General features: G+C 38.4%; 2 protein-coding genes across 3 annotated transcripts; one reads left to right on the forward strand and one right to left on the reverse strand.

Moving 5' to 3' along the window:
• The first annotated feature begins 2,516 nt into the window (after positions 1 to 2,516).
• Positions 2,517 to 5,134, forward strand: LOC121779362 (glucan endo-1,3-beta-glucosidase-like). The gene is made up of 3 exons (XM_042176691.1): positions 2,517 to 2,690; positions 2,899 to 3,370; positions 4,353 to 5,134. Exons 1-3 carry the CDS (start codon positions 2,612 to 2,614, stop codon positions 4,918 to 4,920), a joined length of 1,119 nt encoding a protein of 372 aa, XP_042032625.1. The 5' UTR covers positions 2,517 to 2,611; the 3' UTR covers positions 4,921 to 5,134.
• Positions 5,135 to 6,059: 925 nt separating this feature from the next.
• LOC121778385 (LRR receptor-like serine/threonine-protein kinase EFR) lies at positions 6,060 to 12,494 on the reverse strand. 2 transcript variants are annotated; one of them, XM_042175730.1, is made up of 6 exons: positions 11,626 to 12,494; positions 10,288 to 10,425; positions 9,826 to 9,897; positions 9,621 to 9,692; positions 6,666 to 8,657; positions 6,060 to 6,587 (listed from the first exon to the last, which is right to left on the reverse strand). In XM_042175730.1, the coding sequence occupies exons 1-6, from the start codon at positions 12,392 to 12,394 to the stop codon at positions 6,226 to 6,228; spliced, it is 3,405 nt and encodes a 1,134-aa protein (XP_042031664.1). In that variant the 5' UTR covers positions 12,395 to 12,494; the 3' UTR covers positions 6,060 to 6,225. The 2 variants fall into 2 exon arrangements, with proteins under 2 accessions (XP_042031664.1, XP_042031665.1); XM_042175731.1 differs by having other exon boundaries at positions 10,508 to 11,762.
• Between the last annotated feature and the right edge of the window lie 4,908 nt (positions 12,495 to 17,402).

Consider the following 17,402-nt stretch of genomic DNA (forward strand, 5'->3'; position numbering starts at 1 on the left):
TATAGTAATAATTTTTTTGGATGTTTTAGTATTAATTCTTTTGGAATGTTTGTTTCTAAAACGTGTTTCTTTTTCCCTTTTCTTCAACGTCGTCACTACTGATTAATTATATTAACCAGCATAATTTGAAGCATATATATTTAATGACACAACGGTTATAGTAATATTTTAATGTTGAGGAATAGCATTTCTCAAAACATAGAAATACCAAACCAAATTAATCTCTCCAATGCATATACAGGTTGTTTCTGGTAGAAAATAAATGCCGTGTAATCGCGAATTTAAACAAAACGAATGCATAAAATGTTTACCTGATTCGACACTGTATGTATCTACGTCTAGGAACGATGTGATCAACATATTAAACCTAAAATACATCATGCTTAATACTCCTTTATTTTTCCACTTCATGTCTTCCTTAACACTCGTTTACATGTGGGAGTAGAAAGCTTTTCTTTATTCTAAATACTTGACTTCACAAAGAATTAAATTAATTAATTCATGAAGAAATTTATAAATTGAGGAGAAAAAGTTGTTTTCTTGTGTCCCTTCTTTCTTAGTAATGATTAGGCCACCCGCAACGCGTCACGCGGGTGGCCCGTATTCCGTCACGAAGGGACGAGACGGCGGCGTGACGCGTTGCAGCACCCCGTCTCGTCCCCAACCCGTGCCTCGTTCCGTCCCGCCGTGACGAATGGCGAGACGTCTCGCCACTCGCCGAGGCGACGTGGCGCGCTCCGGCGCCATGCGTGACGCACACTCGCCGGCCCGCGAGTGGACATCGTCACACTGACGCAATAATTCATTTTTTTTAAAAAAAAATCGAATTAAATAAAACAAAAAAATTAAAAAATGAAAAACGGTAATATTACCGTTATATTACCGATTTTTCAATTTTTATTTTATTTTTTTTACTCTATAAATACTTCTAATTCATCATCATTTCAAACACAAATACACATCTATTCTTCCCAAATCATCTCCATTTCCTCTCCAATTTTCATCTAACCTCTCATCACAAAATGTCCGGTGACGGAAACTCTGGCGGTGGCGGTGGCAGCTCCGGCGGGTTCGACGTCAACGCGTTCGGCGACTGAGGGGCATGTACAATGTCCTCGGTGGTGGATCCGGTTCGTCGACGCCAGGGTTCGTCGATGCCGGAGGGTACCAACCACCCCATTTTGATGTGGATGTATACGGTCGTCCCTCCACCCCGAGGTATTCGCTGGGATTATCCCAGACTCGGGAGGATTATTCCGTTGATCCAACTCCGGAAGAAGGCCGAGGCGGGGGAGGAGGCCGAGCGGTGGAAGCTCCAGGGCGGAGGTGGAGGCGAACGAGGAGGATGAGGATCTAGGCCTGCATCCGTACGACCCCAAAGAAACGCTGGCGGTGTACAACGCCTGGATCAGCGTCTCGTACGATCCCATCGTAGGGAATCAACAACCCCGGAAGGGCTCCCGCCGCCGCACATATAAGATGCTTCACGCTCACTTTGACCGAGTCGACAGAGAAGTCAAAAGATTCTGCGCCATCTACAAGAGTGAAGCGGCTCATTACCAAAGCAGAGCTACGGGAGCCGATATTCTGAGGTCGGCTTTGAGAGTCTACTACGACGACACCGCCAAACAATTCAAATATGTCGATGTTTGGGAGGTCGTCAAAGACGAGGAAAGGTGGGCCGGGGGTGTCCGGTCCAGCTCGGGCTCGACCTTGAAGCGCACGAAGCACACGGCGGGTGGCCAATACTCGTCTAGTGAGGGCGGTTCGGGCAGCGCCGCAGGCGAGTTTGCCTCGCAGGAGGTTGAGGCTAGCAGACGATGCCGGGGGTCCTCCCGTGGGCGCCGTCGGACGCAAGGGAGAAATGTGGCGAAGGCGGCTAGAGGGAGGAGGGGCCGAGCCGAATCAAGCCAGGCGGGCTCGGGGGGACCCTCGAACTCTCTTATGTCCAAGTACATGACTGCCACAATGGCGGACACTTCCAACATGCCGCCTCCCCAATACCAAGCCTAATTAACGAAATTGCGTTTATGGCAGCACAACTTGGCATTCCGCCTCCTCACGGCTTCAGTGCACCTCCACTGCCTTCGAGGGATGATTCGCCGGCGGAGTAGTTTTTTTTATTTTCTATAAAATTGTATTTTAAATTATGTCATTTTATTTTTTAGGATTTTAATTATGTGTTTTTTTTATTTTTTTGAATTTTAAGTTGTATTTTTATTTTATATTGTAATTTTAGTTTATTTTTAATGAAGTGTGTTTTTTTAATTGAATTTGGTTGGAAATAAAAATAAAAAATGAAATTGAATGAATAGTAATTTAAGGGGCGGAGGGTTGCAGGTTTCGTCCCTTAGTTAAGAGATGGAGTAAAAAAGTATAGTGGATCCCATAAATAGTAATTTAAGGGACGGTTAAGGGACAGATAAGTGATAGAAATGCGGATGGCCTTAAATTGGGAGGAAGTTTTAGCGGACCACTAATTATTAAAATATCTTTTTCTATTGTCCCAAACATTGAAACTACAAATTTCTCTTCCCTAAAGCAAAAAATTCTATAAAAGGGAGATTTGGTAGATAAGTTGTGTAGCTTCTTCTTCTTGCTTCGTTTCTCAATGGCTTCCACTGGCATTCACTTCACACTATCTCTATGCCTACTTGGATTGCTCATAGTCACATCTTTTGATTTCACAGGTATATTTCACACAAATTGTTTGGCAAATTTTTTCTTCAGGTTGGTCGGAAATGTCATGCCCGCCCTTGATCTACAAACTTGAGTTCTTTTTTGAAATTTTATGATGTGAAATTACAATTTTACCACTATTAAAGTAATTTATTATTGTATCCAATGCACATTATGTGCATTGTGACCAACAACTTTACGTTGTCACGAAAAATGCAGTTGGTCAAGTGGGTGTGTGTTTCGGAAGGCTGGGCAACAACTTGCCCAGCGTTCAACGAACACTAGCTCTCTACAAAAAAAACAACATCCGGAGAATGAGGCTGTACGACCCCCACCCGCCCACCCTCCGCGCCCTCGCCAACACCGGCATCCGCCTCATGCTCGGGGTCCGTGACGACCAGCTCCGCGACCTCGCCAACTGCCCCGACGCCGCCACAAACTGGGTCCGCACCAACATCCTCCAGTACCCAAATGTAACGTTCCGCTACATCGCCGTAGGCAACGAGATCGACCCCGAATCCACCCTCGCCCCCTTCGTCCTCCCCGCGATTCAGAACATCTACCGCGCCATCCGCACCGCCGGCCGCGACTCCCAAATCAAGGTCTCCACTTCCATCCGTACAGATCTTCTAGAAAGATCTTATCCTCCGCAATCAGGGGTGTTCAAATGCAGCGTCAATTGGTACATTAGGTAATGTGGAAGAACTATTTTTAATGCTTTTACTTTTTTTTTTCATTACATTAACTTTCTATAAAATCAAAATATGTGTCATTTTATGTCTGTCCCCACTTTTCAAATTTATTTTCAGTTTTAATTTTATGTAATTTGCATTGTCATATTAATATGCATTTGTCTTAGAAACCTTCTACTCTAGTGACCTGAGTTCAAATTCTTATGATGTTAAATTTTATACTTCATCCGTCCCCATTATCTGTCTCAGTTTTTTTTTCATTTTAGTTCGTCCCATATAAATTCCCGCGCTTAATTTTTACCATTTTTTATAATGACATATCCCACTAACTTATTATCACTCACATTTTATTATAAAATTAATATCATATAAAAGTGAGACTCACATTACACTAACCCTTTCAATACATTTTCTATTCAATTTCTTAAAACCCGCCGAATCAAAGTGGGATACATATTGGAAGACTGAGGGGGTAATTTTTATTTTTTCTTGTCAAATATTCCTTGTATTATTTTTTTCTTGTCTTATTTTCTTTGTATTTCTCATTCTTGTCATGTTATGTTCTTGTGAAAGATGGTATGGTCCCTCAAGTGTAAAATTTTTGGGTCCCCACTGAATTCAACTCATTTCTTGTCTTATTTTCTTTGTATTTCTCATTCTTGTCATGTTATGTTCTTGTGAAAGATGGTATGGTCCCTCAAGTGTAAAATTTTTGGGTCCCCACTGAATTCAACTCACCAAAATTTGACCAAATTTTGTTACTTTATGTTGAATGGGCCGATCATCGAGTTTTTTAAGGGATACACAAAAGAAATGCGCCAACTATTTTGGGGCGGTGGAGTATTTTTAAGTCATTTATATTGTCATATTTACACTCAATTATCTTAGAACCTTCTAGCCTGAGTTCGAATCCTAAAGCTGCAAAATTTTACTGTATCCCAACTAGAATTTGACCAAGCTTCGTTATTTAACGTCGAACAGGCCAATCATCGAGTTTCTAAGGGATACACAAACGACTCTTCTCGTCAACGTGTATCCCTACTTCGCCTACCTGAACGATCCCAAGACTATCAACCTCTCGTACGCGCTGCTGCAGCCCAACAGCGGCATCATTGCCGGCGGTGTCTACTACGACAACCTCTACTACGCCATCCTCGACGCCGTCGACGCGGCCATGGAGAGGATCCTCACTGCCGTTCCAACTCTTTTCTCGGTGCTTTCCGATGAGGAGGTGAAGGCTGGCGGGTCGGGTAACCCGGGCGGGACCGGGTCGGAGACAGGCTGGCCCTCGAAGGGCGGAGGTCAAGGGAGAGACTACACCACAGCTGCTGGCGATGGGCCTATCCATACCGTTGAAAATGCGAGAATTTACAACAATAATTTAATGCGAATTGTTAAGAGTGCGACCCCGAGAAGGCCGGGCCGGCCTTTGGAGACGTACATATTTGCGATGTATGATGAGAATCTAAAGCCCGGCCCGGCCTACGAGAGGCATTTCGGGATCTTTCTGCCCAACGGACAACCAAAATATCAGCTCCGTTTCCGTTAATTAGCGGTTCGAATTGTTATTGTTATTATTGTTGTTATTTTTCTACTTATCGTGTGGAGGTGTTTTTGCAACCTTACTAAGTAGTGGACAAATGGGTTTCTAACATTAATTCTAGTAGAATAAATTGTTTGTGTGGTGTGATAAAATGAGTGTATTGTGAATTTATATTGTGATTTAAAATCAATTAATTTGATTGAGTGTATTGTGAATGGAATAAGTATCTCATTTTATTGATTTATATTGATGCGAAAGTGAGAGCAATGTAGCTCTCACCTCACTTACTAAAAATGTGTGGATGGAATAAAGAAAAGGAAATGATATCATAATGGAAATGGAGATATAGCATTTAATTAATTCCAATTCATACGAATTTTAGGAAGCATTAATGGCCAACTTTTTTGAATCCTAGCTGGGAAAAGCATCTAATGTTAATTGAAAGTGGGAACTATGATGCCAACCTTTTCCATATGGATTTATCTGAATAGATTTTTTGCTTTATAAAATCTTATATTCCCTCCGTCCCGCTTTAGGAGTTCCGGTTGATCAATTTCGGGTGTCTGACTTTAAGTGTCCCGATTGGGATAAACTAATAAAAAATGCCTACAAAGTAAGTAAAAAAGTGTTTAAAGTGGGTCCCAACATCCACTACAACATTTATTTATTACACGCTCAATTAAAAGTGGGTCCCAACATCCACTACAATATTTATTTATTACACACTCAAACACTTTCTTAAAACATGTGTCCGATTCAACCGGGACTCCTATAGCAGGACGGAGGGAGTAACATCCATGTGAAATCATTGTTATTGGCTTGTTGCTGTGTTAGCGTTGGTGTCGATGACGATAAAATCCTTCAAAATATCAACACAAGAAAACAAAAGAATGATAGCACTACATGATATCTAGGAAATGAGATGATGGGATTGATGAGTTGCTTGGACACCTCATTTTAATGCAGTTATATTTCCATTAACTTTTCTATGAATACACACTTCCTCAAAGCTTAAGTTTTATTAATAGAATTAATAATTGGTGTTTAGACATAACATTATTCACAAGTTAACATAGGACCACAATGGCCTCAGAGTTGATTAGGCATGTTTGTTTGGTGTTTGTCTATGTTCAGAAGAATTTGAATTAGTATATCTAGTAATAGATGTTTTGATATAGTGAAAATTTTCATCATGCTTCAAATACATTAATCCATCAAACTACTTAGAGCACTCATCTACAAATTCACTGAAAATTCACCCCTTCTCTTCACTTAGCTAAGTGGCTAAAAAACACATAAAATTCAAATCCATTAGTTGTAAAGCTTATTGCTTACTGGAATTCTGGCTTTGATCTTTTGCAAAGCAGCCACTACTTGCATCATGTTGACTCTTTCCTCTGGTGAATAGGCTAAACATTTCATTGCCAAATCAAAAACAGATTTCACACATTCTAACTTTGTAGAAAATTTTGAATCTTCTCTTGATACCAAACCAGGAGCCACAACTTGGCCTATTGCATTTTCCTTCAATGCATTTTCCACCCATACCTTAATGCTCATTTCACCTTTGAACATGTCATCTGTCGGCCTTTTACTCGTAAACATCTCCAACAACAATATCCCATAACTGTACACATCCCCGCTCGTGGAAATCCTTCCTTCTGATCCAAACTCTAATAGAACATCCAAAGAAATTAAGTAACATAGTATATATTTATAAAAGAAGGTATTGAAGTATTAAAATACATCACCTGGTGCTGCGTAACCGACAGTTGCCATGTTAATAGTGTGAACTGCAACCTCACCATTCTCAAAAAGCTTCGAAATGCCAAAATCACCAACATGGGCAATCATATCTTCATCGAGCAACACATTGTTCGGCTTTATGTCACAGTGAACAACAGTGTATGTGTGATCATGATGAAGATATTCCAACGCCAACGCCACATCTATAGCTATGTTCACCCTCTGCATCATATCAAGAAACTTATCCGAATGCAGCCATTTCTCCAAGCTTCCGTTCGGCATGTATGCAAGAATCAACGCTTTGAACTCGGGGTTACTACAACAGCCAAGAATCTTCACTAAGTTTCTATGTCGAATGCTGCTTAAAATCTGGCTCTCAGTCTCAAAGCTCTTGGTAGCTCCTTCCATTTGCAAGTTGAACACTTTCACTGCAACTTCCATTCCATCTGCAATGGTCGCTTTGAACACCGACCCCATGCCTCCTCTCCCAAGCAAATTCGTCTCGCTGAAAGAGCTTGTCCCACTCTTGATCTCCCTCTCAGAAACTATCTTCCATCCAACACCCACTGTCAGTACCTCACCAGAAGGCGGCGGATTCTTCTGTTTCCGCCGCCATATAAAGACAATTACCACAGCCACAAGTACCATAGTTACAATGAAAGCAGGAACAATGTATTTCATTACATCCCAAACACTCTTTGATGCCGGTTTCCCACAAGGCGACACATGGAACCTTGCCACGCCGCAGAGAGCAGAGTTGTTAAGAAAAGACTCAGCACTGAAGTTCTCAAACGAACCCTCGTCCGGAATCTCCCCTTCCAGTCTGTTGCCGGACACACTGAAACGTTTGAGACCGAGCTTTGTCAACGAATCAGGTATCGAGCCAGAGAGATGATTGCTCGAAAGATTCAACTCGATCAAGCCTCTCACATCTCCCATAGATCGAGGGATGGATCCATTAAACATGTTGCTAGATAAATTAAGGAACTCAAGTGAGCGACAACCACTGATTGCGCTCGGAATGTGCCCGGAAAACATGTTATAAGACAAGTCAATTTTACTAACAGCCTCCAAATTTTTGATCTGGTCTGAAAGATGACCACTCAAATTGTTTGAATTCAAGTCTAACTCTATGAGATCCTTAAGATTGAATATGTTAGAAGGAAGTGTGGAGTTCAGCTTGTTTGAGGCCAACGAGACCAGTCTCAACGATCCGATTTCTCCCAAGCATTCGGGTATTGGACCGGTAAGCATGTTATTACTCAAATACAAATTTCCCAAACTACTCATTTGACAAAGATCGCGAGGGATATACCCTTGCAACTGGTTAGAATCGAGGTATAACTTCTCAACTTGCTTCAGTTGCCCCACTGTTTCCGGGATGAATCCACTGAGTTTGTTGTTAGACAAATCCAAAGTCTGCAAACTGGTTAAGTTTCCGATCCCGGGAGGAATGACACCTCTGATGCTGCAGTTAGCTGCTGAAAAGGTGACAAGAGAAGTAGAAAGATTCCCAACTGAAGCTGGTAGAACACCATTCATGTAAGGATTGTCTAGTATTTCTAACGCCGTTAAATGTCGACAGTTGGTTAAAGAAGAGAGAAATGTGAGTTCTTGATTGGGAGATTCAGCTCCTGTCAAATTATTTTCCCAGAGTCGAAGCTCTTGCAGCTGTATGAGTTTACCAAAGTCGGGGATGGAGCCGGTGAATGAGTTTCTGTTCAATTCTATAACAGTGAGCTGAGAAGCATTGGCGATGGAGGTCGGGATTTGGCCGGTAAGTTTGTTGAAATATAAGAAAAGCATTTGGAGATTGAGAAGCGAGCGCCCCATGTCCGGAGGAAGAGTGCCGGAGAAAAGATTCTGTTGAAGGGCTAAGATCTCTAGTGTTGAGATATTGAAAATGGAAGGAGGGATGCTACCATTTAAGAAATCATTGAAAGGAACTGCAAAAACCTCAAGCTTTGCTAGATTACCAATCTCTTCCGGCAACTCACCTAACATAGAGTAGGTGACGTTCGATACATTAGACAAGAGAATATTAAGATAGTACAATATGTGATAAACCAAAATATAGTTTATATGCGGTTAAATTAGTTACAGGAGTGGGGTGGAATAGATAATCGAGAGACACATTGTAAGGACAGACTAAGAAATACTCCCTCCGTCCCCTAATAGGAGTCGCTCTTTGACCGGGCACGAGTTTTAAAAAATGTAGAGAAAAATTGGTTGAAAAAGTTAGTGAAATATGAGACCCACATTTTTATATTAATTTTATAATAAAATGTGAGTGAAGTGAGTTAGTGGAATGTGAAGCCTACTACCATTTATGGTAAAAATGAAGAGTGACTCTTAATGGGGGACGACCCAAAATGGAAATTAGCGACTCTTATTCGGGGACGGAGGGAGTACTAACTGCAACCAAATCTTTGAAAACATAACAACATGTGTTGAAAACATAACAACATGTGTTGTAACCGAAACTAGCAGAAACGTAAAGAGACATAGATTTACGTAGTTTACCAACGTTGTGTTGGCTACGTCCATGGCCAGAAATGGAGAATAGATTGTATTATGATAGCGGTTTCATATTACTGAGTTTTGTGTTTTACTACTTCTATATAAATAGGCACACAAGACGGGCTAGACTCAATTTGACAAATAGGACCCAATACAGCAACATAGTATATCCTCGTTTAGCTAGCGGCAAACCATTTAGATTCAAGGGCATACTAACATCATGATCTCTATAATTCATAAGCAATAGAGAGAAGGCCATATATGATTGAACTTGATAAATAAATAAATAAACTCATAGTAAATGGCCAAACTAGTAGATTTAATGCAATGTATTTCTTCAACATAATACATGTGCTTTTTGTATACTAACTTGTTATTTTATTAAAAATATCTCCACATAAATTTCAAATGGATATGATACAGCAGCAAGTAAATCATACCTGACAATTTATTAAAAGCAAGTTCTAGATCCTCAATTGAAGTAAGGTTCCCAATTTGCTTCGGTATGTTACCTGAGTTATAGAAATTAGTAAGAGACATCTAATGATTGTTTCTAGAATAATAAAATACTTAATTATTGTCCTTTATCTAAGTAAAATACGAAATCTAATAATCAAATCCACTGAGCAAGCATGCTAATATTACCCGTCAACATGTTTTCAGAAAGTTTTAGAATCTTCAAGGAAGTGAGAGATCCAATTTTTTCTGGTATGCTGCCTGAAAATTGAGCACTAATCAAATTGAATACATAATTATTTCAAACTGAATTAGATTTTAGATAAATTTGTTCTTTGATAATTCATTATGAAAGATAATAACCCTCTTTATAATAATCTAAAGATCTTAAGTAATTTTGATCACATTGATTTGAGAGTATAACCCATATTTAAGGAAATAAATCAAACATCTAAACAAATGTAAGTAATTCTATATCTGCATTCATAATGAGAGAGAAAAATATAGTTGACCATGTAAGAAAAAGAAATTGACTAGTACTGTTTTACGGATGAGTCAAAACAAAAAACTACTATTGACTTTTGGAATATTATAAATTCAATACGACTGCAGTACAAATTAAAATATATTATAACTTGTTGAAATTAATACCTGTGAAGTTGTTGCTGTTTAGGTACAACTCTTCAAGATTGGGTGAATTGTAGAAAACTGGCATACTACCTGACAAACTATTGTTGAAGAGGTCCACATATTCCAAAGACGAAATGTTGAAAATATAAGAAGGAAGACCTGTTAGTGAAAAGAATGAGAAATTTCGGAATTTAGGTCTCAATACGCTGACCTTTCGAAATAAGAGATTAATTACGCTGACCTTTCAAAATATGGGTCCGAGGCATGCGAATCTTTCGGAATAAGAGTTTTTCACCTTTTTATATTTATTCTCTTCATTTTTCTTATTATTTCCCTTCCAATAATTATAAATTGTCTAAACTATCCTTTAACCCAATTTCTCAAAAATTTCATTCTACTCCCTCCAAAAAAATCTGCACTCCATTCTAAAATTCAATCTTCTCTCTCAAATTCTCACATTTACGTGCCTCCGCCTCCACCTCCACCTCCACCCTCCACTTCGCCACCGCCTCTTCCCAGCGCCTCTTCGCCGTCTCTGCCTCCACCCTTCGCCACCTCCGCTTCCACTCTTCGCCGCTCTTCGCCCTATCTTGCTTCGTCAAATCGGTGCAGAGATATGAAATTTAATTGCTTTAAACTTACAGTGTTATATTCTTGGAGAGGAGAAAACTCAATTTATTAACAAGTCACCGTATTATATCGTGTTGATAACGGGTTCGTGTCGGGTGCGGGTCGTGTTCAGATTTGAAGGTAGCAGGTCAGGTTCGTGTTCGGATTTACAGTTTCCTTAACAGGTCGGGTTCGAGTTAGGCCTTATTGGGTTGGGTCGTTATCAGGTTGATCCGATAACGACTCAATCCGCACGATTTGCCAGCCCTAGTAATTAGTGGATTTTTCGTAAACAATAATTGTGAATAATGACCATATATTAGAAATTACGTAATAAGACCACGCTCTTTCTTTATGGATTGAATATCTGAAAGTGATTGGTGTTTTTCAGAAGTATTGTGTTAGTTACAGTCGGAAAAATAAAAATAAAAAAATAAACGTGAAATTAGAAAAAAAAAAGGAATGCAAAACTTTCAAATTTTACTATAGTCGGAGTGATCTTTGTAGATACTCCAACATGCTCTATCCCGAACTATTTGAATCATATTCCTTTTTAATTATTCTAAAATAGTTGAATCATTTTCTTTTTTTTGGACAAAAACTTAATTTTCTCTCATATTTTACTTTTTTTTCTTTTATTTTACTTTCTTTATTTTATAGTAATATTTAACATATTAATTTTTAAATTTCGTGCCTATCTCAACTACTTTTGGACTGATGGATTACACAAAGTAAGAAGAAATGATTTACCTTCAAGAATGTTTGAACTTATGGACAAAATCCTAAGCATTTTCAGATTCCCAATTCCTGCCGGAATCTTCCCACTGAATCCGTTCTCCGACAAGCTCAGTCTCTCCAGCTTCGTACAATTGTACATTCTCGCCGGAATTTCCCCACTAAGTCGATTCTCCGAGAAATCGACTCGCCGGAGCTCCGCCGCATCACCGCCGCAGATATCATCCGGCAGCGATCCCGACAGTTCATTAACACTCATATCAATCTCTACGAGCAACGACATGTTGTTGAAGATACGCGAGATTCTCCCCGAGAATCTGTTGTTACTAAGAACTAGTTGCCGGAGTTGAGATAATGCTCCGATCGCCGGCGGTATTTTCCCGGCGAGGTCGTTGCTTCCGACGTTTAACGCCTTTAAACGGCGCAGTTTAGAGAGCTCAGATGGTAAGGCGCCCGTGAAATTATTGGAGCTGACGTCGAGAGACTGGAGAAACGTTAGGTTTCCGAGATGGGGAGCGAGGCCTCCCCGGAGGGCGAGGCTGGAGAGGTTGAGGGCCGTGACGCGGAGGTGCGTGGCGCTGCACGAGACGCCGGTCCAGTTGCATAAGGGGGTGTTTGGGGACCAGTTTGTGAGGAAGGTTGAATTAGGGTTTTGGAATTTGATGGCGTTTTTGAAATTAAGCAATGCTTCTTGATCTGTTGTTGTGTTTGCGGATGATGTTTGTGTGAAGGTGTTTAATGATATGAGGAGAATGATGAGAGAATAGGAGGGAAAGGTGTCCATTTGTTGAGGTGGAATGATGAGTGTGTTGGTAATTATGGTGTTGTGTTGTATTTGATGGTAGAGGCAAAAGTATGGATGTGGAAAGGGTAGCTTTCTAATTTCCTCAACCATTATTTGTGAATGAAAATGAGGAAGCCCTTCACTTTTGTGTGAATTGGCTCCACCACTTGTGTTTGCATCAAAAAAGTACTTTTGCATGTGGGCATCTAATTTTATGTGTAGTATGCAAATCATAAGATTAGAAGGAAAACGACATGAAATAGGTGGTTGGTTAGGAATTAATTACAATTTGTGAATTTACACCATAATATAGTTACATCTTAATTAAGACAATTAAATTAGTTCACACTATGTAGATGTTCGGAGGAGTCAACATATACTTCCTAGTTCCTTGCTAATTGACTTCTTTTCGGTATGGATATTAAGAAAAAATGTTTATTGTGTTTAGTAGAGTGAGAATAAACTCGAAAAAAGTTATTTTACTTTTTTTGCTAAAAATTGAAATGACTTAATTATTTTGGAATATTACGAGATAAAATGGTTGAATTAACAAGGAATGAATGGAGTAGTTATTATGTTGCATTTTAAGTCAAATTGTAGTCAAAGAAACAGTACAAGCTCTTGAAGTGATATAGAACAAACACTAGATATTCGAAAATCGAAATATACATTGGATCTGGATGCATATACTTTAATTAATTAATAATGCTAAAAAAAATCACATTCATTGTGCAACAACTGAGTAGACATAGATAAAGTACAACTGGGTTCATGCATGTGACGAGTACCTTACAATTTCCACAACTACTAACAATCTGCCTTAAAATTAATGATCGAAATATTCATCTCCTCATCCATTACACATTTACATATAATGATTTTTTGCATGCCATGAATCAACAATATTCGAATGGCCAACATACACAATTGATTATATGATTTATTCCCATAGTTTTTTTTAGAGGGAACATTATTTTTGGTCCACGTACTTTGCCAAAGTATCATTTTAGGTCCGTGAACTTTGAAAATATCATTTTAGGTCCGTGAACTTTGAGTTAGTATCATTTGAGGTACTTTTTACTATTTCCAAGTTTTTTTGGACGAAAATACCCTCAATACCTTAAAGTATATATATTTTTAATAAATTTATCATATACTCATATTTTTTTATAAATATCTTTACAATATATTTTTGACAAATTTTCTAAATATAATTTGACCTTAAATATTATCACTTAATTTTGAGGGTATTTTCGTCCAAAAAAACTTGGAAATAGTAAAAAGTACCTCAAATGATACTAACTCAAAGTTCACGGACCTAAAATGATATTTTCAAAGTTCACGGACAAGAGGGAACATCATTTTTGATCCACGAACTTTGCCAAAGTATCATTTTAGGTCCGTGAACTTTGAAAAAATTGAATAAAGAACTTTCTTTAATAATAAAAAAATTGAATAAAGATCTTTTATAAATATCTTTACAATATATTTTTGACAAATTTTCTAAATATAATTTGACCTTCAATATTATCATTTAATTTTGTGACATGCAAGAAAAGATCTTTATTCAATTTTTTATTATTAAAGAAAAGTTCTTTATTCAATTTTTTAAAAAATTAATATAAAAAATTGAAGAAGCAAAATTAAGTGAAAATTATATTCAGAAAATTAAGTGATAATATTTAAGGTCAAATTATAATTAGAAAATTTGTCAAAAATATATTATAAAGATATTTATAAAAATTTATGAGTATATGATAAATTTATTAAAAATATATACACTTTAAGGTATTGAGGGTATTTTCGTCCAAAAAAAGTTGGAAATAGTAAAAACTAAAAAGTACCTCAAATGATACTAACTCAAAGTTCACGGACCTAAAATGATACTTTGGCAAAGTTCGTGGACCAAAAATGATGTTCCCTCTTTTTTTTATATGGTTTTATGTATTTTCTATAGTATGTGAGTGTTTCCTATCTGATCATGTCACTACCCACGATTACTAAAATAGTACTATATCTTTATCTTTAGCTTTAAACTTTAGTTTTCAATCAATACTACAACTTTAATTAACTTCATAAAAAAGTTGTCATTATACTATTTTGAGAGCCTAAAGAATCATTATCGTGGTTCATGTTAGATTCTAACTTTATAATTTTTTAGGACCCACGTGTTTCAAATTAAATTTATTTATTGCTACTTTTATGACAAAGTCATCGTTGAAATCCCACGATTGATTGTTCCATATATGTAATTAGCTTATGGTTATCTTGTTATGTGCCATTTTACATTTGAAAAAAATGAAAAAATATGAAAATCAAATAAAAAGAGTAATGCTTTAATTTGTAGAAATGTGTTACACATAATTGAACATCTAGAGAAAAATGTGTGAGGGGAGGAGTATTATTAAGCAATAATAACCTTCATTAGTGCTTATTAATTACCTTTTTTTCTTTTCACATTCGCTTTTTCACTTTGATAATTCGTTTTATATCATATCCAAAAAATTCCACATCTTAATAATTAATTTATCAGCATCAAAAAGAGAGTTGGGTGTCCATATCAACAAACTATTCTTTCAAATATGTTGTAGTATATTTTACACGAGACAATAATAAATAATCGGAAATATGGCAGAAAGACATTTTTGGAAACTCCATTACATCTTTACCAAAACAGATACATATCTTTTTTTTTCAGATTTTGAATAGTATATCAAAATACAGATCTTGTATTATCCTATCTTAGTTAAAAATATGTCAATTTTTATCTATTCATTACTTGTGTTGCAACAGATCATGTATTTACCCTTGTTGGCTCAGATTGGGCCAGCTCAGTCGGGCCTTTGGATCGGGTTTCTTGATGCACATGCACGAGCTCTTCTGGGGCAATGCTTGGTCTCATATCAATGAGATGATAAATAATTTTTTATGTTTACAATTTTAAATAATTCTAGTTGATAGAAAGTAGTATCGGTAGAAAGGGGTTTGTATTATTTCTTGATGATTTCATTATACACATTACACCAATATATAATACTAGGAATCCCTATACATGGTAAGTCTAATTAGCTTAATTACATGATTGCAATCTTCTATCTTTGGTAAGAGAATGATTCTCGAGTATCCTCCGTCTGATATTACGCAATCTTCTCCAACACTCCCCCTCAAGTTAAGCGACGGGATTTCCGATGCTCAACTTGCACAACACTTCTCGAAATATCTTCGAGTTTACCGCCTTTGTAAGAATATCGGCCAGCTGATCTTCGGATTTGACGTACGGCAGTTCCACTATCTTCGCCTCAATATTCTCCTTTATGAAGTGTCTGTCTACTTCCACGTGTTTAGTTCGATCATGTTGGACGGGGTTCTCTGAAATGCTGATAGCCGCTTTATTGTCACAAAATAACTTACACGTTCGAGACGAGTGTAAGTCTAACTCTCGCAGAAGTTTTCTTAGCCATAGTACTTCTGTTAGTCCACTCTTAATCCCACGGAATTCAGCCTCCGCGCTAGATAGTGCGACCACCTTCTGTTTCTTGTTTCTCCATGTCACAAGGTTCCCTCCAACAAAGGTAAAATATCCTTCAGTAGACTTCCTATCATTCGGATTGCCAGCCCAATCTGCGTCAGTAAATCCATGTATTTCTAAGTGTCATGCTTCTCGAACAGAAGTCCATGTTCTGATGTACCCTTCAAGTATCGGACGATCCTCACCGCCGCTTCCCAGTGCTCCTCTTGCGGTGCATGCATGAATTGACTTACTATTCCCACGGCGTAGGCAATGTCTGGCCTTGTGTGAGATAAGTAAATCAATTTCTCAACTAGCCTTTGGTATCTCCCCCTGTCCGCCAGTTTCGCATTTTCTCTCATCTGCAATCCATGGTTTTGGACCATAGGGGTGTCTACAGGCTTACAGTCTATCATTCCAACTTCTGCCAAAAGGTCGAGTATGTATTTCCTCTGGTTTATGAAGATTCCCTTTTTCGACCTTAGTACTTCTATTCCCAGAAAGTACTTAAGGAGTCCTAGATCCTTCATCTCAAACTCATTGAACAAGTTTCTCCTGAGCTCGATCATCTCCTCTGTATCATCTCCAATGATAATCATGTCATCTACATATATAATCAGACAAGTAATTTTACCTTCTTTCTTCTTGATGAATAGGGTGTGGTCAAAGTTGCTTTGTTTGTATCCATACTTCTTCATTACCTCTGTGAACCTTCCAAACCATGCCCTCGGGGATTGCTTAAGTCCGTACAATGTCTTTTTCAGCTGGCATACCTCTCCAACCTGGAATTCATTGGTAAAACCGGGTGGAGGCTCCATAAAAACCGGTTTTGGCAGCTCCCCATGTAAGAAGGCATTGGTCACATCAAATTGATGAAGTGGCCAATCTTTGTTAGCAGCAATTGAAAACAACACCCTCACAGTATTAATTTTTGCCACAGGTGAAAAAGTCTCATCATAGTCAATACCATAGGTCTGAGTGTATCCTTTTGCCACAAGTCTAGCTTTGTACCTCTCAATCGTGCCGTTCGGCCTTCGCTTTATAGTGAACACCCATCTGCATCCAACGGTCTTCACTCATTCAGGCAATTTGCTCTTTACCCACGTATTGTTCCTCATTAATGCTCTCATCTCTATGTTCATTGCATCCCTCCAATGCTTGTGTTTCATTGCGTCCTCTGCCGACTGTGGAATTTCCTCTTCTTCATACAGTGCGGCTTCAAAGGCTCGGGCCATCTTTGATAAGTTCCCGTGCACAAAGTTGGCTACTCCATAACGGCTCTTTCTGCCAACCTTTTCGGGAGAATATCTCTTAGGTGGGATTCCTCTTGTAGTTCGATGGGGAATAATATACTTTCCCGTGTCACTATCCACAGTGTTGTCCTCTTCCTCTGTACTTATAGAGTTAAGAGAAACTGAATCTTCAACAGGAATGGGTTCAGGTGTTACCTCGGATATCAGTGGAGGAGGATCTGTGGGACGCGGATGAGAAGACTCTTGC

Source organism: Salvia splendens, chromosome 19, assembly GCF_004379255.2.
Source record: "Salvia splendens isolate huo1 chromosome 19, SspV2, whole genome shotgun sequence".
NCBI classification, from domain to species: domain Eukaryota; kingdom Viridiplantae; phylum Streptophyta; class Magnoliopsida; order Lamiales; family Lamiaceae; genus Salvia; species Salvia splendens.